The following is a 23897-nucleotide window of genomic DNA, read 5'->3' as shown; positions in this document are numbered from 1 at the left end:
GTCGTCCATAGCTAACAATAAAGGTGTGCAAAGCCCCTCGTCTAGCCAAGTTCCCAAACGGTGTACAGATTATTTGATTTGTACACAAGGGTGTGTACGAGTAGCTGCCCAGATTACAGTCAGGCAAATAGACCCACAGATCAGATATTGAATAAGGTTCTAATCAGATATTAAAAATACTCCCCCATAACATCACATAACCCACACACAACGGAAAGCTCGGGATTTTGCGTCTTCCACTGTCTAAAAAAATTAAATATAACAATGTAAGAATTAGAGTTAGCTTTTGAATTAGGGTGATTACATGTTATATTTCTCTCATTGCTCCATTGTTTGCTTGTCTTTTCTCCGTTACATCAAACCAGCCTCCTGGCATGAATTTGCAATAAAGTTATTATTAAAAGAAAAACAAATATTTCAGTTTTCCGGTAATGCAGTTCTTTTTGATCGTATTTGCAGAGCAACAAGAGGCAATTTTAAGCACCACTAAATAATACAAAGCGGAGATGGCATTTTCTTGTATTTTATTATTGAAATTACAAATCCAGCACTCCAATGTTTCTTCCGAGTATCTTACAAAATCTCCGACAGAGGGAATGGTTCGAGAATGGTTGTAGCGGATTAAAAACAGTGTAGTCTTAGGCCCGATTTACACACACGTGTTTTAGTCGACCCAGGACTGTGCATGCAAGGAGAAGCCTAGGCCACTCAAGTAGCGTTTTCTAGTAGGAAAACTCCACTCGAGCAGCCCAAAGCTCCTCTCACACACAGCCCCAAGTCAACTCCGAAAACCTTTGTGTAAATCGGGCCTTAGAACTACGGTAATGCTGCAGCTGTAAAACAAAATCTACTCATCCATTTGGCGCCAATTTCTCAAAATCAATTACATCACTCTTTGAGTGCGCACAAAATACAAGAATTGTACCAAACCACACAACTAGTGCAGAGCAAAGTAGCACTACGCTACTCTATGGCAGAAATGCAAGCAAATATTTAGATATCAATAGTATAAATGATAATTTTTTTTCAAAATCACAAACATATATAGATTAAAAGATGACCGTGAACTGTATATATGGGAATGTGTGGTACAGAAAATAACAACTGGCATTATAAGGGAATACGTAAACAATCCGATAATTAAAGCACAGTTAAGAAGCATGATTGTGCTTCCTTGTCAATTGCTTTTGTTAAACAGACAGAACCTGAACGTACACAGATATGCAGGATTACGTACCGCAAATTATTACGGAAAACAATAATTGCTTTCAGCTTATACACCATGTTAATAAAAGCAGCTATTATGAATTATATCTATAATAATCAATATACAACAGAATGTGGTTACCTACGATTATAGGTGTCTAGCACACCGAAAGAGGCAGGGACAAGTGCATTGGTCCCCGTATCCAAACACAGCCGATGAAACGGGTGAGAAACCCTTGTATATACTAGTATTATGTAAAGATATCGAATACAAAATTTGTACATGTTCTAGTACTTATATAAGACTAGCCTTCTGTTCAGAGAATGCAATGGTTAAGAAGTTTATGAGAGCGGACAATGTCTAAAAATGGCGAACTTACGTTTGGACTCTCGTACTGACTACCAACAAACAACAGCTGCATTTATTTTTTTTCAGAGACCGCATCCAAACGGCGAGCACCTCCGCCATTTTCACCATTATCCGAAGTACTACATGTAGACAATGTTTGAACCGTGATGATGTTAAGGGCAGATGCTTGGACATCCGAGACAAAGTCCAAACATGATCAACATGTAGTTTAGCACCATTCTGTCAACAAGTGTTGATTTTAGACACAAGTGGTATACATAGACTTAACGCTAATGTTTGCAGGTTTGAAAAACATTAAAACAATGCTTAGTCTAAGTACATCGGAACAACAGGTAAAATGGTATAAAAGTACTTAGAGTCTTATTTTTGTCACCTTTTCCATCTCGTGAATTGTAGAAAGGCTTCTTAATACAATATTTGCTTTTTCCTGGCTGTCATTCAAGTAACGAATAACCGCCGCTGCTAATCGCTAACGCATCGTTTAAGGTCGCAGTACTCGTAGGTACCCCTCAGATCGACGTAACACCAGGGCTTGATGTCTCCGTCTGGGTTCCGGCAGTAGTTGTGGTCTCCGATGCCGAACTCTCCCTGGGAGAACTCGTTGACGCCGTACTGGAAGACGTCAGAGGCGCCCCATGACACGCACTCTTCCCCCTGAAGGGCGACGAAGATTAGATCACATTACGTTGATGAAGGTTTGACATCCAGGTAGTAAGATACGCAAGATAACAGTTACTCCAGCATCTGGATAGAAACCTGATGCTTCAGACAGCGTCAGAGTTCTGGGTTAAACACCTGGTGAACTCCAGATTCTTCTTCAGTCACTGGCTAAGAATAGAGGATGCTGTCTGAAACGTCTGACCGTTTTCAAAATATATCCAGTTGCTTCAGTAACTTTTACCTTGAGTAGACCACATTGAGCAATATTTAGACCACCAAGTATGAAAATTGGTGACTAAATAAAGTAGGAGGAAAGTTAAAAAGGATTCATATTCAGGAAAAATAGAAAAATGAAGCAAGAAAATCAACATACCTTTTCTGTTGTGCTTGCTGTGCCGCGGTAGTCGTCACCGGTGTCCTTGTAGCAATCTACTTCTGGAATCTCTCTCGTTCCTGAAGAGAACCAAAGTTAAAATCACTCTATCATTTCACTTTCATGACAAGACTTGGGTGATAATATCACCGTAAAAGTCTCACCTACATTGACTGATTGTGACAATCAAAGTTATCATGAATACAAAAATGCGTTGTAACCAAAGAAACTTTCTCCAACTTAGTCAATTTTTTTGTCCGATCAATATGGATGAACAGCGAGCGAAATTGCCGAAAGCTTTGTTTTGCTATAGCAAACCGATCTCGATGGTGATAAAGCAGTAGCATAATTACAGTGATATTAACAACGCAGTATCTTAATACATCTACTGTGAAGACTATCAATATCGCTATGTACCGGTTCAATTCTTTTCGCCTCCTAAGACAGTTGTAGATGTATGAACATATGGAGCCTATAATACATGGTTTGTCTAGTTCCATCAGGAATACGATTGTTTTTCTGTGCTATTTAGATATGTGCACGAACTTCGGCAGACAACCCTTCATGTTCCTACCTGGCGCTGTGGGTGTCCGGACCAGAACGGGGCCGCTCTGGTCGCCATCGCCGGATTCTGTGTACGCCAGGACCTGTATCTCATAGTCCGTGTCGCTGGACAGGCTGCTGATGGTGTACGCCGTCTGGTCGGCTCCCACCTCGGCGGACACCATGCTGTCGTCTCCCGCCCGCCGGTACAGCACGCGGTACCCCTGGATGCTGCTCGGGTCGCCCTCTGGTTGGGACCATTGTACTCGTATGCTGCGGGAATCCAGTGCGTTGGCACTGACGCCAATTGGTGCAGATGGCAGGGCAACTGGAGCAAGGAATACAAGTGACAAAATGCTTTGTAAAAAAGGAGTACTTCTAGTACACATGGCAAACATTTGAGTGCGTTTTGGTCACACAGTAACAGTAACAGATCTCTTTCTATAAATCTCTAATAGAATAAATAGTTAGATAAATAACAAATCCCAGCTTGCTGGATTAAGGTCATTTGCTAATAATCGAACGTCTTTTATATGGGTGTTTCTATGCTGTATCACCTTCTTCAACGGATTCTCTCCGTGGCAGCTGGAGGGCCTCGCTCCTCCGTCCGTCTGTTGTTTCTGTGAAGGCCTGTATCCAGATGGTGTACTCCGCGTTAGGGTTCAGTCCGGTCAGGGTGTACGATAGAACCGACGAGTCGACCTGGGGAACACAAGGAGTACAGTAAAACCTGGTCGAGCAACCACCTTTCGTAGGCAATCAAGTTAAAACAGTCCCGTCCATTTTACATAGTTGGGCCCACCATGTCCAGAGCAACCACCTGTCCTTAGCAACCATTTTTTCTTAGTCCCTTGAGTGGCTGCTAAAGACAGGTTTGACTGTATATTGCATTCCGTCTCTTTTCTTTGCAAACTGAAAACATGTCATTCATAACACTGGCTGGATCCCTAGTTGCAGGTCAACATTACATATCATTGACATATTTCAACCGTAATACATAGCCAATGCAAATCTGCAAGACATTTAAGGTGTTTGGTGAATAATAATAAATATAATACGAGTCTATATACGACAAGGTGCCGATGACACTGACTACAATCCCCATGGACAAAGATCTCACACACTGCTAGACCTGACGAATATGGCTTTATGTGGATAGCACAGTGCTGAGGACAGAATAGAGGAAATGGCAGATATACAGACCTCGATTTCTCCGATGACGCGGACGCCGACGCGCTGGTACAGGATCCTGTAGCCCTTGACCGGCTCGGAGATGTCGTACCCGCCGGGGATGGGCGCCACCCAGTCCAGCTGCACCGACGTCGGGTTCACGATGCCCATGCGCACGTTTCGGGGTGGACCGGGGGCTTCGTCAGTAGCTGAGGGAGAAAAATGCAAGAAACTCAGCAAAGAATTTGCTTGTGCTGGAGTAAAGTACCAAACTTATATCATGGAATGTACCAACACATGTGCAGATGAGCTTTCATACTAGTAAAGATTTATAAAGTATCACATCACACACCAATCTCGAGTTCGACATTGGGCAAATAAATGCGATTAGCTGCATTTCTATCTTTCTATCTGTATGCATTCATTTGAAGTTTAAAGTTATATATTATGGAAAACTCTAAAACAATCCATTGATAATTTGTGTAACAAATAACTTTCGGTAAATGACACACCATTTAATGGTGACAATCTACTATATTGTATGCGCTTTACCCATTGTCATATATAGTAAGACGTGAACAACTTTTCCGAAAACAGAGACAGTTTAACTATAACAAATACTAACATAATTCCACCAGGATACATAATTCCGCCACCCTGAAAAGATATGTCCAAACAGATCTCCAACCCAATGTCCCTCAGTATAATGCACGCCTGGATATCTAGACTGTGCATACCTGGGGGAAGCTGCACTAGAGATCCCTCAAACACATTGTTTTTCAAAGTGGCGGATTTATGTAACCCGACGGATTAATGTTAATGGAGGTTAATTCAAATGTACTAGACAAAGTTTACAGACCAATCTCTTGTGTGGTGACAGATATTCTCTGCCGCTTTACTCCTTACATTTGCAATATAGTAAGACGTGAAATACTTTTCCAAAGTCAGAGACAGTTTAACTATAATTCCAAAGTGTACAGACCTATCTCCTGCGTGGTGATGGATATTCTCTGGCTCCTCCTGCCGACCCCGGCTGAGGAGTACGCCACCACCCACACGTTATAGGTGGTGCCGGGCTGCAGTCCGGTGATGGTCTGGGATCGGGCGTTCGGTCCGGCTTCCACGGTAGATATCAGCGAATCTCCATCAACCTGGCAAAGTAGAAACACGTTTACATACAGGAAAGCATATATATATTCAACTCGAGAAGGCCCAAACGGCCGACCGAAAGCTTGTTGGTAAGGGTTTGACTTTGTGAACCACCATCGATGGAACCATATGACAATCTCAAATATGAGAAGACAATTTAAATCGTCATTATTTTTCTCCCTAGAAAGAAAAAAACAATCCTATTCTTGTTTTTTGGACACTGTTGACAGTCTCACAACAAATGAAGCGTCTATTACCAATCGCCATCTACATGAGTGTGATGTTTACGGATCTCACCATTCGTACACTTCAAGACCAATGATTAAGCTAAACGTTTGGAATTTAAAACACAAGAAAAATGCCGGCACTTCTTACCTGGTAGTGTATTCTGTACCCTGACAGTGTGCCCCCTAACGAAGGAGCCTGCCACTGCACCCGGATGGTCGTGGGGTCCTCCGGGAAGACCCGAACACCCAGTGGGACTCCGGGAACTTGAGGGTCTAAAAGAAGAATCAAAGTTTTAACCAGGTTGGGCCAGTAACAAATCAACGGATCAAGATATTTGTAAGATGAGAATTTCTTGCCACAGTCGTAGAAACCATGTGTAATCTTATCAGAAAATGTTGTCATCCAAAATAAAGCGCAGTCAAGTTGACCATACGATTTTTGGCGAACGATTTTCAGAGAGGTTATAAAATAACCGACCGTTGACAAGAATCCACCACAACCCTTTCCGTCACAAAACAGTTGAATTTTTTTAAACACATCCACTACGACGAATGCGACTAGGCCCTGACACATACATGTAGTTCGTCCACTGTTTAGATTCAAACATGCACAGTGGGTAGAAATACTACAAATGTTAGTTTCTACTATTAAGAGGAGAAAAGCGTACATTCGCCTCCGGTATTGACGATTATCTCCTGGCTCTTCAGACCGTCCACCGCCCCGTTGAAGGCGATCATCCAGATCCGGTACCGCGCGTTGCTTCTCAGATCGGTCAACAAGTATGACGTCTCTCTTGGGTCGCTCACTTCGACTTCCTCAAAGTCTCTGTCTCCGATGCGCTAAGAGAAGAAGCGGAAACATTCTTCAGTATTGTGCGAATCCTAATGTAACATATACTGTTACTAAGTAATTTCTCAAGGAATTGTCGTCCGTAACTTTCCCAAAACTTCAATTTCAAAGACTCCAACGTGAGCAACGCCGCCATCTTCAAAGCTACTAGATACAGAAGGAGTTTATTTTTCCAGGTTTGTGCCCAATCAGCGAAGGCTAATTGCAAGTACGTGGAATTGGACATAGAAAACATGTGGTAGAGACATAGGAAACATATGGGTGATAATGACAGTGATTGTTTTTATTGTAACAGGGGGCTAATTCAAATACTAGTACTATATTTAGACTAGATGGGGTTGGCTTCTCTTGTTTTTTTTTGGGGGGGGGGGGCGAGGGGGGAACCTACCTGATAGTAGATGCGGTATCCTTGCAGGACTCCGTTGACCACAGTCGGGGGTTGCCAGGACACCTTGATGGAGGTGTCTCCGTCAGCCTCTCCCGTCAGTTCACCCACAGGTCCAGGCGCTTTGTGATGTCAGACATGTTCCGTTAGTTCAAGAACTACACAGCATGATGCTCAATATTCAACAGTTACTCAAGCGACTGGATACATTTCGTAAACGGTTAAACGTTTCAGACAGCATCCACTATCTTTCGTCAGTGACTGTCACTTACCAGAGGCAGCGCATTCTATCTGAAACGTCTGTTTGTTAACAAAACGTATCCATTTGCTTGATCAAATTTTATATTGAGTATCTTATTTAATTACCTGGATGTCTAACCTTCATGTTGCTAAGTCGTTCTCTAGCTGGTCAATAGAATGATTACCTGGCACCTACGCTCAGGTGCTGCTTTACTTTACATAGCAAGAGCTGTTAAAATTGCCCAGCACATACTTTAAAATTTTAAACATTTTTTTCGGAGCTACGTATAACTGCTATTCTTAAGCCGGCGTCACAATTTATGCGAGCGTCGGCCGAATTTGTAGATCGCCCGAAGCTACCCGAATTTCAAAATCGCCCGAGCGTCGACCGTATTTTCCAATTGAAATCTCGGGTGACGTCCGTCGAACACTAAAAACTAAAAGTCCCCCATGAGATGGTACATGTACCATCTCTTGGACATGGACATGGACGAAGTCAGAATCGACTAACCTGCGTGAAAGGCCAATATTTCGATCAACTTTGATTTCTAAAAATCGCCCGAAGTCCGCGTAATCGACAGGGCGTCGGCCGTGCTTCGACCGAAAATCCCCATTTGGAGCTCAATTCCTGATTTGTGACGGGGGCCTTATCAGGCAGTCACAGCTTGCTGCATCCTATGTGTTCAACTTCGCATGGATTGTGCTTGAAAGCCTTTGGCATAAACTTATAAGTACTTATAAGCTCTTGTACTGAATATACCAAGACAACTAAAGCAATGACTGTTGACTTACTTCCTTCGGCCGTGCGTACTCTGACGGGCATACTCCGGGCCTCGTCTCCACCTTCACTAGCAGTGGCGACAATGACGTCATACTCCGTGTAGGGGTTCAGTCCGCGTATTGTGAACGACGTGTCTGTAGTTGACTGTGGAAGAGGAATCAATTGAAAAGATGCTAGAAACTGCATGGTAAAAACGGTCCTCTCGAAATATGAAACTACTGTAATAAGGAGAACTTGAACAAAAGTAGTAACGACATCAGAGGAAGCTACGTAAAAGCTTTTTATCATGTTCTCTCAAGTCACTGGAGTATGGAGCAGCGAATGTGGAAAAGGAAAATAGCTTGTGGGGCCATTTCAGGTGATATATAAAAATACTTGGCAAACGTTAAACTCACAAGTCCTACGTCCTGGTACTGATCGTCGCTCTCGCTCGCCTGCTTGTAGAGGATACGGTATCCAGTGATACGTGCAGTTGGGGAGGAAGGCACTGGGTGGCGCCACTCGACCAAGACGCTCTGTGAGTCCACGGCAGTTGCTGTGACGTCTTGCGGTGCCAGTGCAGCTTTAAAGGGAAGGGGATGGTCAGAGCTCGTGTGTTACGCCGAATGGCGGTTATACTGGCTATACAGATACAGAGATCGGATTCGTAATCAAGTTTGATTACGAATGACTGTTTTGTCGCTTTCTGAAGAACAGCCACGCTGATGGTCAATGCCAATTACTTCTCTTATGCAAAGACATATGTAATGTTTGCTATAACTTAATACAATTACGTAATTTAGGAAATATGTGATCCCTCATCCTGAGGGTTATCCTGGGTGACGTTGTTACCTACATGATTCAGACGACTTTTACCAACGTTGTAAACCACTTATATACAGGTACATTCAATACTGTCTCTCCAAGCCATTGCTAGCGAACATCAATGCAACTTACTCCGTTCAGACGTCCTAACGACGATCTTGTTGCTCCTCTCGCTCTCCCCACCGATGCCATATGACGTCACCCAGATCTGGTAGTCCGTGAACGGCTCAACACCCCGGATGTTGTAGGACAGATCTCTGGACTCCGTGTCCGTGGATTGTGGATCAGAATCTCCGATTTTCTGTGATGATAGCAGGTGACCAAAGTTCAAAGTTTATTCTAACAATGGTTTGCAGCTTTCTAGACATAGGCCTATTGCTACATTGTGCATACAATTGCTAACATCTTAATTCATTGTAAGATGACTACATCGATTTGAGTCATCATTGTGTCAAATCAATAACATGTAAGGAAATTGCCGATGAGACGCATTGAATTTTCAACTTGAGATGCCATCCATCTTGGTATCAATTAAATTGTAACATGTTCATTATTGTAGTCACAATACATCGCGAGAGCTTATGAAATGAACAGCTGAAAAGGAATCCCCATACCTGGTAAAAGACTCTGTAGCCACGAAGACCTAATGTGTTTGGAGGCGGTCGCCACTGCACAGAGATGGTCTTGGCATCAACGGCGTATCCAGAGAGTCCGGTGGGTGCGGTTGGGCGCGGTGTTAGGGCATCCGGCACGGTAGAACCTATAGCGAGAGCAATCGGTAGTACGTTGTTGAAGACTGATTCTATTTGTCAGAATGACGGAGGTACCAAAGATGCTGTTGACGAAGCAATTGGCAAGCAACACGGAGCTATTTGTTGAAAAATATGTATGTAAATGTAATGTAAATGTAAGGTATTGCCGTCAAGGTTTGTCTTGCTTCTAACGTATTTCAGGAACCATACAACGTTATATAGATCAGTATACTCCTGCCAAGAAGATCAAATCCAGCACATACCTTCACAGACAGGGCAGCATTCTCCAGCGCGTGTTATGGCGTTCGCACAGGTCGTGTCGGGACACTCTCTGCGATTGCATACCACGTGCCCGTTCTACAAGACAAGTTGCAAAAATAAAAGAATCCTTTGTTAAAGCTATTAGAAATGCCTTTTTTTCACAAATTCATTTGATTCTTTCGCAGTCATTCATGTTTTGTATGTGTAACTGCACCATAACCGAATTCCTTTACTTACTGAGCATTGACACGTCAGACATTCGTCTCGTGGATCGGCGAACTCCTCTCCGTTCCTGTATTGTTGGCCGTCGACACTGCAATCTGTCAATATAGAAATACCAGAGGTGAGACAGGCAGTGAATCTAACCCATCCGAAAATGTATCATGAACAGAAGCTGTAGCGTACATGATGCTTTGCTTACGATACATTTACTGGATTCAACTATCACAATATATTCACACTTGGGAGGGTTTTTGCAAGACGGTACAAAAATAACCAAAAATTGTCGTCTGTTTATTCAACTACGAAATAGTTCAGTATTTCACAATATACATTTCACTATGGATATTTGCTGACTTAATGTCGAATGTACGAACACCTTCACAAGAGCCAAAACTTCATATTAAAGACGAATCGGGAGCAGCCTGTCGATGACGTACCGTCACAAGCCCTGCAGCAGTCCCTGATGACGGGGTAGGGGCAGTTAGCAGCAGGACATGGTCTCCTACGACAGTTCACGGCGCCGTTTTGGCAGTTGCACAGCCTGCACGTGTCCCTGGGGTCATTGAACTGCTGTCCGGCAGAGTAGGTACTTCCCTCGTAAATGCAACCTGAGTCTCCGCCTGCTGGTGCACCTGCACAACATAGGAACTCGCTTTAACGGGGGCAATCTTGTCAATTTCTAATGTCAGTCTCAATAGACATGACACTCCTGAAAACCCTGCATGTAGGACGTTATAGGTTTCCCATCGGACTCTGAATAGCTCAACTGTTGAAGATTCTACTACTGAACCAGGCAGGGAGTTATTGGTTGCTAGTTACCAGTCACCAGTCACTGGTGGTTGTAGACTTTTACCATCAACAAACCAGTAGGTGATGGATATGGGCAAAGTCGGAAGAGGATGTAAGCAGGAGACCACTAGGAGAATGACGACTGAACGCCATTCGTCAGTACACAAAGCAGCATGCGCAGTAGGCTGACACTCTGATGCCCAAGGTAAGGCGGGCTCCATGGCATCCTACTGCAAGTAGCTGAATAGATAACTAATATAGCTACTTTTCTTATGTTGGTTACCTGGGCACTGCGGACAACACTGTCCCGGTTGGGTCACAGCGTTCGGACACTTCGGTGTGGGACAGGTTGTGGCCATACAGCGCACATGGCCGTTCTGTAAAAGAAAGCAACGTCAAACTTTCAAAGCCAACAAGAACAAAACATTCGCGAAAAATCAACGAATGTTGCTTTAAAATGATTATGTACATTGAAAGCGACTCTTACCATACAATGGCACGTCCTGCATGGGTTGGACGAATGCTGGAACTGGTCTCCGTTGTTGTAGTCCTCGCCGCTAAAGCTGCAACCTATGGTGAGAAACATGTCAACGTTAGAAATGGCGTCCCTTTAGAAATTGCCTTGATAAGATGTGTAAAGTTTCTACAACATATCTGAGAAGCACATTAAGAAAAGTGTGCGAGGAACGCAAATTTGGACCTCTTATGGAATTTTTCTTCAATTAGACTATTGATAAAAAATGTAAGGATACGAAATTACCTTAATCATCATCATCATCGTAATACAATGACATAACATGACATAATACAAATAACAATGCTTACAACCGGTGGGTAGTTGGGCAGCATTGTCTACATGTCAGTCGAGCCAATGAATCAAATAAAAACGTCTATAAAACATTTTGCAAAATAGACTTTTGCTTAATCTCACCGTTGCAGGTCTGACAGCATTCGTCCTTCCTGGGGTTGGGGCAGGTGGCGGGGGGACACTGTTTGGGCTGACAGGACACCTCCCTGCCCTGGCACACACAGTTCATGCAGGACTGGCTCGGGTGGCGGAACCTCTCCTGGTCACGGTACACTCGGTTCTCAACCAGGCAGCCGGACTCCGAGCTCTGGCCTGAAGAAGAGATGATATCATTTTGTAGACTTTGATATCATGGAAAATTGTTGAAAAATCTAATACGTCAACGTTTCAACAGGTCGGAACCATCAAACAATACACATGTACTAAATGAATAGTCATAGATATGACTTCCACTGAACAAGTTCCGGAAATCATCTGAAGAAGAGATGATATCATTTTGTAGACTTTGAATTATAGACATCATGGAAAATTGTTGAAAAATCTATTACGTCTTAACATGTCGGAACCGTCACAAAATACACATGTAATACATAGTCATAGATATCAAAGCCTTGAATTCCACTGAATAAGTTCCGGAAAATCCTTGCTACTCACGTTGACTGGAGACGAACAGCTGCAGACTTCCCGACACTCTGGACTTCCCGACCTGCACAGCACACGTGTACTTCCCTGTATCCTCCGGGCGCACGTCCTTGATCGACAGGGACGCTTGGTCTATCAGGGAGACACGCCCGGCGAAGTCTCCGTACCCCCTCGGTCCGTACACGCTGTGTAAGACTGCGTCGGACTTGCGGTTGTTCCCCTTGGACCAGGTGATGGCATCCGCCTTTTGTGACGCAGGAGAATACGTGCACGTCAACGTCACTGTTTCTCCGGGATTGACGTACTGGGCCGTCCCAACGTTCACGTCGAATGGGGATCCTCCTGTGGCGAAGGCAACAGATGAAAGTTGTGAATTACTTACTACATGACTGTGGATGTGTAGATAATGTTACTGTGCAGGTAACACATCAGAAATAAGTGATCTTCAAACAGATCTTTTAGCGAACAATTCGTGGGGTTTCTGACCCGGTCCAAGATATGAGCACAGAATGGACCGGTTCAAAAACCGTTACAATTTTGTTCCCGCTTGCAAATTTGGATTAAACAGCATTTGAAGGAGAAAATTTCATCTGAGTTGGTAGAATACATCATGAAGAATTAGACTGTTCCCCAACGCAGGTAAATTTACTCGTTGGAATTTTCAACTGGTTCTCTCAGTCTTCCTCAGCTTTCTGACCCCATCTCTTTAGACACTTGATTTTTTTAACGCGCAGTTCCGGTGAGTAGATTTCTTTGAGTTCTAGAACAGTTTAATTCTTCATAAAGCATTTGTCACCAATAGCTTTTCTCTCGACATATGACAACCCGTTTATTTAAAACAAAGTTGGTTTTTACCCTGGCTGTGCTTGCAGCTAGATCCTTGCGAAACTCTCCCATTGCAGCAGGTGCTGGACCTGGGGTCGTACGGAGAGTTCCCGCAGCACATCATGGGCACGCCTCTCCGCTGCACGAAGGTGGTGCTGCCGCAGGTTCGGCAGATGGAGTCGCGGGTCGGCCCCTCGTGAATACCGTCGCGGCAGCAGATGTGGGTGGACGGGTTGTAGCTCTGCGGATAGCCGTTCACGTCGCACAGACCCACGATGGCAGACTGGTCCAGGGAGGCAAAGTCGGGACCTAGAGAACACGTCAGTAGTTGATAATCTCCAAAGTTACCCCAAGCTTTCCACATCCCGGTGATAAACATAATATGTATCAAAACCTTGAACAATCTATCTGCATTGCATGCAGAAAAGAAGTCAACCCCTTCAAATAAATAGCTTAGATAGAAATATATTCAGAGTAGCTCTTATTTCCCCCTATCCTTTCTCTAATTCATTTATGTCTTTCATACTTGTCGTTTACCACTGTTTTGCTTTGCTTGCCCTGGGGCATGAAACTGCAATGAAGTTATCATCAATACTAATAATGATAATGAAGAACTGTTCTTAGCTGCAAATTGTCCTAAAATTACAAATTGTAGTCCAATTCAGCGTATGACGTCTGTGTCTTGTCTGGAACATTGCTGCTTGATGCGTTTGCTTGACTCCTAAGCCATTAGTTAGAGGACTACAATGTTGGATGATTTTACCCTACGTAAATCAGCCCAGACGTATTTCTTATTGATCCAAACATTAATCCTGTTAAAAACTGCCCGCAACTGAAGTTTGCGTAGGTACGTTTAAAGAACAGCTGATGCCGAATCGCAACGAGAAATGACGACAGATCAAAATTCTTACCGACAACGTTGGGACATGTCCGCCCTCCCGTCACGATGCCGTCACAGCATACTTGTGTTTCGGGGTTAAATCTCTGCGGCCCACAGCACCTGGCAGCAACCTGGGCAAGATAGGAACGTTTTATTAGGTAAAACGAGCGTCCATGTCCAGAGATTTACCTACATATATTTTACGATGGGTGCTTAATTACTTGTACTTTGTTGAGGTCTCCAACCAATCATGGCCTGAGCCTAGGATTACGATGGTATTTGATTAAAATGCGGTATATGATAAAGCACAGCAGTTGCACAAAGAATCTAACATGTCTTGATTTGTTGGACTGAGGTTATCACATGCTACATAATGTAGAGATACCAGTAAAACCCCACATTATGCTAATGTAATGTTCAGTTCGCTTGTCGTATTAGGTGAAGTGCTGTGTTCTTTATATTCTATATTCTGTACATTCTCAATGCATGACAGATTTTAGTTATGTATGAATTTGCGTAGAGAAATAGTTTCATACTCTCCAAACGTAGGTTGTTGGAGAAGATTGTGCCCTTCTTATCATATGGCATCAGTTTTTTTGTCCGAACTCCCCAGCTCACTTACCTCGTTGGGTGACTCGACAAAGAACTCGGTTCCGCAGATGCGGCAGTTAAGGGTGTTGACGGTGCCGTCGTATAACTGGTTCCCGCAGCAGATCTTCCGACTGGGGTCGAAGGGCTGGCTGCGTCCGTCCACCTGACAGTACCCCACCTCCGCCTTCAGACCGATGGACGGGCCGATAGCGGCGGTGCTTTGACCAGTAGCTGTAAGGAAGAGGTCAAAGAAAACGTCAACGTGAAAACTAATAGGCTGACATGGGAAAGTAGACACACCCTCAGGAAAACAAGAACCCGAATACAAAATGTTTCATCCATATTTTGAAAAGAGCTTTAACATTTGATATGAAGGACGACTAGGATCAGTCCGTTGGCGACAAGTTGTAACCTTTGCTATATCAAAGGCAAACAGTTCAAATGTCAATCTGACTCCCTTACTTACAAAGTCTGTGGATTATTGCTTTTACCTGCTTGTGGACAGCGCAATCCCTGGAAGACCACTCCATCGCAGCAGCTTTCCGAGTCGGGGTTGAAGGCCTCTCCTGCACAGCAACGGTCCGCTGTTATCCCCATGGGCTGGACGAAGATTGTGTTACCACACCTGGAGCATGTCAAAGAGATATTAAGTATGAAATCCACGAAATACATACGATTTTCGCTGTTGCAAGCCCCTCAAATGAAGCTTTCTCAACTTACCGGGATACCGGCTTTGTTATTTTACTCTAAGTTTCCTAACCAAGGAAGAGTACAGTACTTTTGTTTCTTTATTTATTCGTAAAAACAACTGAAGTCATGGCCACTTTTCATTGAAGTGATGAGAGAAGATGTAAGTGTCAAACAAAATATAACAAAGATAAAGATTGCATGTTTAAAGTCCTAATAGATCCGTGTCTGTTTAGCTGATCATACAAATCCACAGCAGTTGCCCAATACATAGACCAGTAAATCTAATTGAGAAAGTACTGAAAAGACAGCGTTTTACACACTATGTGTATGGCACCATTCCAGTCCGCTAGCTACAGACGAAACAAGTCTATTGTAATATGGGGCATTTGACAAGTAGTATCTGTGTTTTTCTTTAAACATTTATTACATATTCAATGTTTTCCCGTACCTCATACATATGGAGCTGCTGGTGGGGCCTCTCATGATCTGGTCCCCGCAGCAGATGTGCGTGTTGGGGTCGTAGCGGAGATCGCCCACCCCGCGGACACGGCACCCCTCCGTCTGCGCCTTGTTACCCTGCTGGGTGGTTGGGATCTGAGGCCCGGGGATGATGTCGGTCGTGCCGGTTGCTAGAAACGTACGAAGTAATGAATCATGAACACATACGTTAGGCCCCCATTTCGCCAGAGGGCGATTACGCTGCGATCTCGCTGCGACCTAAAATGCATATGTCTAACCATTTATGTCATAATTGCAATATCATTCAAATTGTTAAAGTATGACTGAAAACACAACACACAAAGCGTAAAAAGATTCAGTTTTTTTCATCAATGAAATGCGATAAGCGTTCTGTCAAATCACTTGAGCAAAGCGCGGTCGCAGCGAGGTCGCCGCCCTAGTGGAATGGGGTGTAAGGAGCTGTAATACCTGCAATATTTTTATATGATCTTTAAATGTCGTTATTTTGCAAACGAAAGAAATGGCAAAATACTTTCCAAGAAACTCAACATTACTTGGCATAATGATTGTTAAGTGGAATAAGTCGTCACAATTCAAGATGTTGAATTACACCTGCATACCTTCCTCCAAGCCACCGTAGCACTGCTGCCCCGGCACCACTGAGCCATCGCAGCAGACGTGAGTGGTGGGGTTGAAGGGGACCTGCCCACAGCACCTCTTGGCCGGGTCTATTCCCACCGGCTCCACAAACGGTGTAGTGCCACACTTTCTGCAGTTCACTGTGTCCATGGTGCCTTCGAATATCTGAAGGGTGAAATATCAACCACAACTATTAGACGACAAAGCAGAAAACAAACTAGTCAATTCAATCGTGAGATATTTCTCCTGTTTGCATCAACAAGTAAGGTCATCTTCTGGCCCTTACTGTTATTGTCTACAACTGGCTTTAGTTTAGTTTATAGAGATAGGCTAGGGGGACAATGACGTTTCGCGAAAACATGCGTCATTGCTCTGGATTCTTTACAGTACATTGACCTATGAAGCATCATAGTCAGAGAAACATCATGATACCAAAATATTCCCCTGAAGTGCACAATACAAAAATTACTCAAGCACCTGGATGACTTTCGTAATCGGTCAGACGGGTGATTGAATAGATGTACCTGATTCTCACAGCAGATCTGCCTGGTCGGGTCGTAGCGTATGTTCACAGCGTTCCCTCCGCCCAGCTGGATTCGGCACATCCCTACGTCAGCCTTGGTCCCTCCGAACTGCCCGAACACACCGGGCTGGACTGGTTGGGCTGGCCGGAAGAAGTTGGGACCGCTCGGGAGGAAGGGCGGCTGGGCAGCTCCGGCGTTAATGGAGGTCGGGTCCTGTCCAGACACTGCGAATATTTTGTTGAAGTAAAATCACCCACAGGCGAAATGCACTCACATATCTTACATCACCATATTTGATTAGGATGTAATGATATAGCTATAACAGTTAAGGTAATTGAAGATTTTGAAAGCTTGGAGTTTATTCGCAGGGTTCAGCACATTTCGTCTGTCAACAAGTGACTTTCAGTTTAACCCACCAAACTGAGTTTGTTGATTTGTTTCTGCGTCGTATTATACAAGTGTCTTGAAATTACCTATTTACAAGTAAAGTTAAACTACATGAAATTTATTGTCGTCAAGCTATATCACCGCTATCGTGACTCACATTCAAAGAAACTACTCACCAAATCCGAACTGGCTGCCACCGCCCGACAGGCCCCCGAAACACTCCGTTCCGAAGGGAAGGAGCTGGCCTTGGCAGCAGACTTGTTCGTTAGGGCGGTACTGCTGGAGTCCACAGCAGCGACTGGCCGGGTCCGTTCCCCTCGGCTCCACGAACGGGTCCCCACCGCAAGTTCTGGGTAGAGAAAACCAAACCGAGATTTTAATGGATACACCACCAAGGGGGATTCAGCATTTTATGTCGACAACATGTCATTATGTTACCGAAAAACCTCAATTAAACTATGTTTCAGGTACTAACAAGTACTAACGTAACACCAACGCTCGGCTGTAACTTGGTCGTCAAATATGCAAATATGATGAGTGGTAAAAGGCGCAAAGGTATTGATGAATATCTGAATACTTGAAAGAGCACATGAATGTGTAGGAATGAATAGATGTGCACTCTCTGGTTGCTTGGTCAGAACTGCCCAAAACAGACCTGTGGTCTATCTCCTTTATTGGTACATAATCAGATACAGATGTAAAGTGGCCCTATTTTACCACCTGTGGACATTGTTACCCATCATCCTGTCGTGCCAGCTAAAGTTAGTCCTCCCACACCATAAGGTGTATAGGGCGGTGCCCATCTCCGTTTCATAGCCCTGGGCCACACTGTGGTACAATCACTGCAGCAGGGGGCTAGTCCACTGGCAGTGGAGTGCGTTTAACTTCCATACTGTTTCAAAAGTATGTACCATTTTCATAAAGTCCTTGGTATGACTCAATGCGCCTCTTGTCCAGAGGTGTCCTACCCGGGCACGAACTCGGGCCTTCCGGTTCCAAATGATTTAAACCAGATGTGGTAAGTGACAGAAGCGCAGACCACTACACCACAGGGACACCCGTGCCAGCTAAAACAGCATCCGAATCGAATGTGCTCTCAACAAATGTGCCCGCAGCTGATGTGATACCTGTTATCGGTGAGGTCTTCGAATTCACCACACGTACCTGCAGTCTGTCTGTTCCTCGGGTCCGTCGAAGATGCGGTTCTCGCAGCAGATCTGTCTCCTAGGGTCGTAGGCGACGTTGATGTTCGCCACCTTACACATGCCCACCTTCGCCTTGGTGCCGCCCAGCTGGTTCACGTCGGCCACATACACGGATCCGGTAGCTGGAAAACATACAAAACACCAAATAGCAATCAACAACTTCTTAGTTACCATTGACTTACACATACCTATATTAGGTAGCTGCAGGCAACATTTTATTTTCAAGAAAGAGGGGCTTTATGTCGTTCGAGACCTGCCTAATGTACACGCCTGTCCTTTGTGCTGAACATTTAACACATACGTCTTTCTACAATCTACAGGGGAAATATTTCTAGAACTTTCTATGGGCTTTTTTTTTTCGAGCCCTGCGATCCTTTGGTTTTCAGCCCTTCGACATCTACCTATGGCCTGCCCTTGGTGCTGAACTGCCATCCATAGGTTTACAAATATTAGTACCGTTTTGGTAGCGAAAGGAATCGCAGTGTTCAAGAAAGAGAAGCTTTATGTCTTTCGCTATCTGCCTCTGTACATGACTGTCCTTGGTGCTGAACAGCTTGCATATACGTCTTTCTACAAGCTATGGGGAAATAATTCAAGAACTAATAATTTTTGGCATTTTAACAACTCTCTGTCTTCGAGATCCACCTATCATAATACCTGTCCTTGGTGCTGAACAATAACCATCAGCTTTCGTCGTCATGTATAAAACCTGGTATTTTTTACGAAGTGCCCGGTGAAAACATACCTTCCCGTAAGCCTGCGAAGCAATCCTGCCCGAAGATGACCTGTCCGCCGTCGCAGCACGTCTGCGTGCTGGGGTTGAACGGGTTCGCGCCGCAGCACCTCTTGTGCGGGTCTATTCCGATGGGCTCCACGAAGGGGATTCCTGCACATGTCCTGTAGGATAACAGTGGTTAGAAATTGACATGAAACATGCACTTTTCCTCACCATCTCTGTACTATTTCTGGCACGACTTTTGCTGAGGGATATAAAACATCCGACCATCAAAAAAGATAGAAACTACAAACATTTGCACTTGCTTATCGCAGCACATGATGCCCATTAAACATAACTCACATCACAACGATGCAAAATTCATAAAATCTCCGAGCTTACCTTTCATAAGTGCAAAAGTTAACAAAGCCTACTTGCGGTTACTGTCCTTTGTAGCACCACGATATGATTTTGGAACCAGTGACGGTGAAACATGGACAGTTATTGACAGCAGTTCTGAAGCCTACCTGCACTGGTGGGTCCTGCGGTTGGCGTTGTCGAAGAGCTGGTTCTCACAGCACAGTTGTCGGTTCTCGTCAAACGCCACGTTGATGTTGCCGACCTTACACATCCCTACCTCCGCCTTGGTACCTCCCACGCTCCCGCCTGGTGGCTGGAGGACTCCCACGTCCGGCTGGTCAACTGTTGGTCAGTGCAACACACGTATTCAGTGCATCATAATGCGAGGATATAGATAAAGCTGAACAGTGATCGCTGTGTCTATTTCCATTATTTGCATTGCTGTTGAAAGAAGTTACGTCAATATTAGTCATAGAACTATACAGGTGATTGTTAACGACCATAAACTAAAATAGTGCTCTTCTTACTTATGCAAAGAAGAAATCAAAGCCCCCAATAATAACGTCGGATAAATCTATTGACTAGACATTTATTTCCCTTTTACGTCATCATATTTGTGTGATGCCTTGCAATTATCCTTCGGGCATGAGTTTGCAAATAAAAATGAAATTACATCATTTAAGACACGAATCCATCCTATCTAGAATCTGTTGATACACAAATATACATCGGAGTGTTTTTGCCATAATATATATATGGAGGGATTTCTTTTATATTGAAGGATAGTATAGATTCGTATCTTAAAATCTTCCTTCTGTTGTATTCCCCCAATGAAGCCTTACCAGCCTGGTAGCAGTCCTGTCCGGGGACCACCCTGTCCTCGTCACAGCAGGTGTGCGTGTTGGGGTTAAAGGGCGCGGCTCCGCAGCACCGCTGGGCCGGGTCTGCATTAATGATCTCCACGAAGGGAATCCCACCACACGTCCTGGGAAACCACAGGAGTGTTGAGATTTCGCACGGTTGAACATTACAATACATAAAATACAATGCATTATTTTTGCACGGTCTACCAAGTGTGGCATCTGGCAAATAACTGTTGGCTTGACGTTTTTCAGTCTGTATCAAATCAACCAGGTGAAACTTACTTGATAAAGGATTAAATTCATCGAACTTCCATTAAGACCATTGAAGGACATTCGAAGACCGACAGATCTCTCAAATGTGGACACTGAGCGGTCTCGAGCTCTCGGCGGTTTCCACTCTGAGAAACTCCCACTTTACGTACCTGCAGTTGTGTGTGCGCCTGGTGGCTCCGTCGAACAGCTGGTTCTCACAGCACAGCTGCCTGTTCTCGTCGAACGCCACGTTAATGTTGTTGACCTTGCACATCCCCACTTGAGCCTTGGTGCCGCCCAGACGGTTGGCAAGAGGCTGGTTCTGGAAGCCTGCAGTGTCCAGACGGCCAACGGCAGCAGCTGGATAACAGAACGGGTCGCTGTCAGTTGGAGTGCTGCCAATAAGCGTTAGGAGGCGCCCTTGTCACATCTACAACATGTCATGATGATATTCGGCCTGGCAGGTTTTCAATCGCAGCAACCAACCACTTGCAAAGGCAAACAGCACTTTCTTAGAAAACTAACCATTTACACTCTATCTTTAGAAAAAATCTGCCACTTACTCAGAATGCCTACCCTTCAGTCTCCGTGAAAGTTAAGGATTGTATGTCTGAGGCAGATATCAGCTATTAAAAGATTACTGTTTGCCATCTTTATTTGCTTGATCCTGCGCCCTTTGCCGTCGCGAGGTCCACCCTGACTTACCGAATCGTGGACAAGTTTTCCCAGGATACACCCTGTTGTCGCAGCACACCTGCGTCAGAGGGTTGAACACCTCCTCCCCGCAACACGCGCTGGATTCTGGGTTGAAGGGCGTGTTGCCACAGCAACGGCGCGCCGTCCCGCTCTTCGGCTCCACGAAGGACACGTCACGACATCTGGACAACAGACGGCACAACCGTTACTCATATTTTCTACATCTGGCCACCAGAGACCAGAGATTTCAAAGAAGAAGAGACATGGTCTATGATAAAAAGACTTAGCATCTCACCTTCGGCAATAAATATCGTCTTCGGCGCCATCAAACAGTTTCTCTCCGCAGCACGTCTCCCTTTTGGGGTCGTAGTTCTGCAGACCAACACCACGGACATTGCAGACCTGTTCCGGAAAAGAATAGCAAGAGGACGTTTCAAGATTATTGTGATCACAAGATCGGGACATTTGCATGAATTTTCGTGAATTATCTCAAGTAATCTAATTTGAAAAATGACGCACATGCAAAAGAAAGGAAATCTAACGCCAGTAGTATCCTTTTTTTTTCTTAGACGATTGGTTCCAGTTTCTTGTACGTCTACAAGCTTGATCAAAGCCATCAGCAGTCCGTTACATCTAAAAGTCATGTTCATATTCAGCCGTGTTCTGAACAGTACACAGAGACAAAACAACCGTAACGAGATATACGCCTGTTGAACAACCCTTCCTTTCAGTCGAGAGGACTAGACTCAACAACGGGAGATTTGTCAGAGGTTGTCACACCGACCTGTTGCTGGGAGCTGTCTCCGGTCAGGCTGGGCAGCAGGGCGGTGTCTACGGCCGGGTCGGACGACTGTGCACCCAGGTCCGGAGGAGAGCCTGGGGAAGGAAGGACATGGTACTCACCACTGACTGAAATGTGCGAAAACTCAAGCACTACCAATGTGTCCTCGACTCTAGTAAGGACAAAAAATCAATAATGATCATAATAACTTTATTGCATATTCATGCCCGAAGGCTAATTGCAAGTATACATGGAAATGAAATAATGATAATAGTAAGGTATAGTATAGTATAGTATACAATAATGACAATGTATATCAATAGCCCATTGTGAAATCTCGACACGCATGTGTATTTCCTAGGTAGAATCGACTTGATTGGTGCTGAAATTGCAAACAGTGACCCGATTAGCAATATAGAGGGGGACACAGAACACTCAATACCACTTGACGCCCTGGCCCTGGAACAGTTTCAAATTTTTTTGTAACTCAGTGGCCCAGCACAACATCACGTGTAGAATGTATGTTTACTTGGGTAACGCTACTTCGCGCAGTTAGACAGAAAGTTTAAAAAAACTGCTCTTTACTCAACAGAGATGTACGAATGTTGATAATCATCATCTTCTACATACTGCCTCATATCTGTGTAGCCGAGGGAGCCACCATTTCATGCATATTTCTGTCCATAGGGTTTTGTTCGCTGCTTGGTGCTACACCCATTGCCAGCTGTATATCCCATATCTGCTAAGTTTTACTCAGTCGTGATTTACATGGTTGCCAAAGAGTTGAAGACCCACTGGAATCGCCATGTAAAAGTCACAGAACACGAGGAATGCAAGCAAATAGTATTATCAAGTCGCATTTTCTTATCTCAAACAATGCTTCGCCTGTCAAAAAGCTCTTAGTTGAGGGTCCTTCTCCTCACCCGCGTGGGTGTGCAGGTGACGACTGCTGAGGTGACCAAGGCTCTCGTGGGTCGCAACTGTTAAATACAATCTGCCAGGGGAGGCCAAACATACACCACTTCTTCCTTACTACTCTCCAAGCAGAGGTTGGTGGGGAAGATTGTGACCTTTTTATCCTGTGTCTCGTTTTCTGTCTGCTCTCCCCACCGTGGGATAAAAAGGTCCCCACCAACCTCTGCTTGGAGAGCAGTAAGGAAGGATCTTTTTATCCCACGGTGGGGAGAGTAGGCAGAAAACGGGGTACAGGATAAAAAGGTTACAATCTTCCCCACCAACCTCTGCTTGAAGAGTATTCTTTAAATCAAAAGCTATCTGTCACAAAAATCAAGACCATAGCACGTCCAGGACAAAAAATACAAAAACCGGACGTTTTGCTGCAGTATCAAGGTCACACACCGGCTACGGGAACTTGACCCTCGTATTTCCAAGACCTACCCACGTACTAAATATCACCACAATCCATTCAGAGGTTCTGGAGTTACGCTGACCACAAATATCCAGAAACACAATGAAGCAAACACGTAAACCCAGAAGCACGTACACAGACAGGCCAAAAACGATACCTCCTTTTTCCATGGAGGTAACAATCGTCTGATCTTGACACAGGTTGGGGTCGTAATGTGATACGTGTTGAAGAGACCAACGGTTACTTCAATACGGCTAACACGTTTACCTTGCAGCGTAAACAGATCACGGGCAGAGGGGACATCACACAAACCACGCCGATAGAAGGCGGCTGTTGCTGAAACAAGAGGCATATGGAACCAAAACTTCACAGGAAACACGTCTTAAAAAGGGCACGCGAAGAAAAATACACAATCCTCGATGTTTTATC

General features: G+C 44.5%; 1 protein-coding gene across 7 annotated transcripts in view; it reads right to left on the bottom strand.

Annotated features, from left to right (window-relative positions):
• Positions 1 to 507: 507 nt before the first annotated feature.
• LOC136439628 (uncharacterized) overlaps positions 508 to 23897 on the bottom strand; it is a 47703-nt gene continuing 24313 nt past the window's right edge. For all 7 annotated transcript variants that reach the window (XM_066435082.1, XM_066435086.1, XM_066435083.1 and 4 more), the window contains 36 exons: positions 22103 to 22194; positions 21614 to 21720; positions 21328 to 21500; positions 20793 to 20982; positions 20350 to 20492; positions 19675 to 19849; positions 19178 to 19329; positions 18392 to 18554; positions 17404 to 17576; positions 16841 to 17064; positions 16298 to 16481; positions 15667 to 15847; positions 15020 to 15153; positions 14560 to 14759; positions 13969 to 14068; positions 13088 to 13366; positions 12245 to 12574; positions 11714 to 11902; positions 11270 to 11352; positions 11066 to 11159; positions 10431 to 10625; positions 10009 to 10091; positions 9774 to 9867; positions 9373 to 9518; positions 8891 to 9059; positions 8350 to 8516; positions 7966 to 8098; positions 6937 to 7055; positions 6367 to 6538; positions 5847 to 5971; positions 5305 to 5473; positions 4356 to 4531; positions 3710 to 3854; positions 3184 to 3480; positions 2610 to 2689; positions 508 to 2230 (listed from right to left, as the gene is read on the bottom strand). In XM_066435082.1, coding sequence (XP_066291179.1) covers positions 2039 to 2230; positions 2610 to 2689; positions 3184 to 3480; positions 3710 to 3854; positions 4356 to 4531; positions 5305 to 5473; positions 5847 to 5971; positions 6367 to 6538; positions 6937 to 7055; positions 7966 to 8098; positions 8350 to 8516; positions 8891 to 9059; positions 9373 to 9518; positions 9774 to 9867; positions 10009 to 10091; positions 10431 to 10625; positions 11066 to 11159; positions 11270 to 11352; positions 11714 to 11902; positions 12245 to 12574; positions 13088 to 13366; positions 13969 to 14068; positions 14560 to 14759; positions 15020 to 15153; positions 15667 to 15847; positions 16298 to 16481; positions 16841 to 17064; positions 17404 to 17576; positions 18392 to 18554; positions 19178 to 19329; positions 19675 to 19849; positions 20350 to 20492; positions 20793 to 20982; positions 21328 to 21500; positions 21614 to 21720; positions 22103 to 22194 — 5828 coding nt within the window. In that variant the 3' untranslated portion in view covers positions 508 to 2038. The remainder of the gene's footprint in view (positions 2231 to 2609; positions 2690 to 3183; positions 3481 to 3709; positions 3855 to 4355; positions 4532 to 5304; positions 5474 to 5846; positions 5972 to 6366; positions 6539 to 6936; positions 7056 to 7965; positions 8099 to 8349; positions 8517 to 8890; positions 9060 to 9372; positions 9519 to 9773; positions 9868 to 10008; positions 10092 to 10430; positions 10626 to 11065; positions 11160 to 11269; positions 11353 to 11713; positions 11903 to 12244; positions 12575 to 13087; positions 13367 to 13968; positions 14069 to 14559; positions 14760 to 15019; positions 15154 to 15666; positions 15848 to 16297; positions 16482 to 16840; positions 17065 to 17403; positions 17577 to 18391; positions 18555 to 19177; positions 19330 to 19674; positions 19850 to 20349; positions 20493 to 20792; positions 20983 to 21327; positions 21501 to 21613; positions 21721 to 22102; positions 22195 to 23897) is intronic.

Source organism: Branchiostoma lanceolatum, chromosome 8 (assembly GCF_035083965.1).
Source record: "Branchiostoma lanceolatum isolate klBraLanc5 chromosome 8, klBraLanc5.hap2, whole genome shotgun sequence".
NCBI classification, from domain to species: domain Eukaryota; kingdom Metazoa; phylum Chordata; class Leptocardii; order Amphioxiformes; family Branchiostomatidae; genus Branchiostoma; species Branchiostoma lanceolatum.
The sequence above is the reverse complement of the archived record's forward strand: the minus strand, read 5'-3'. Positions and strand labels throughout refer to the sequence as shown.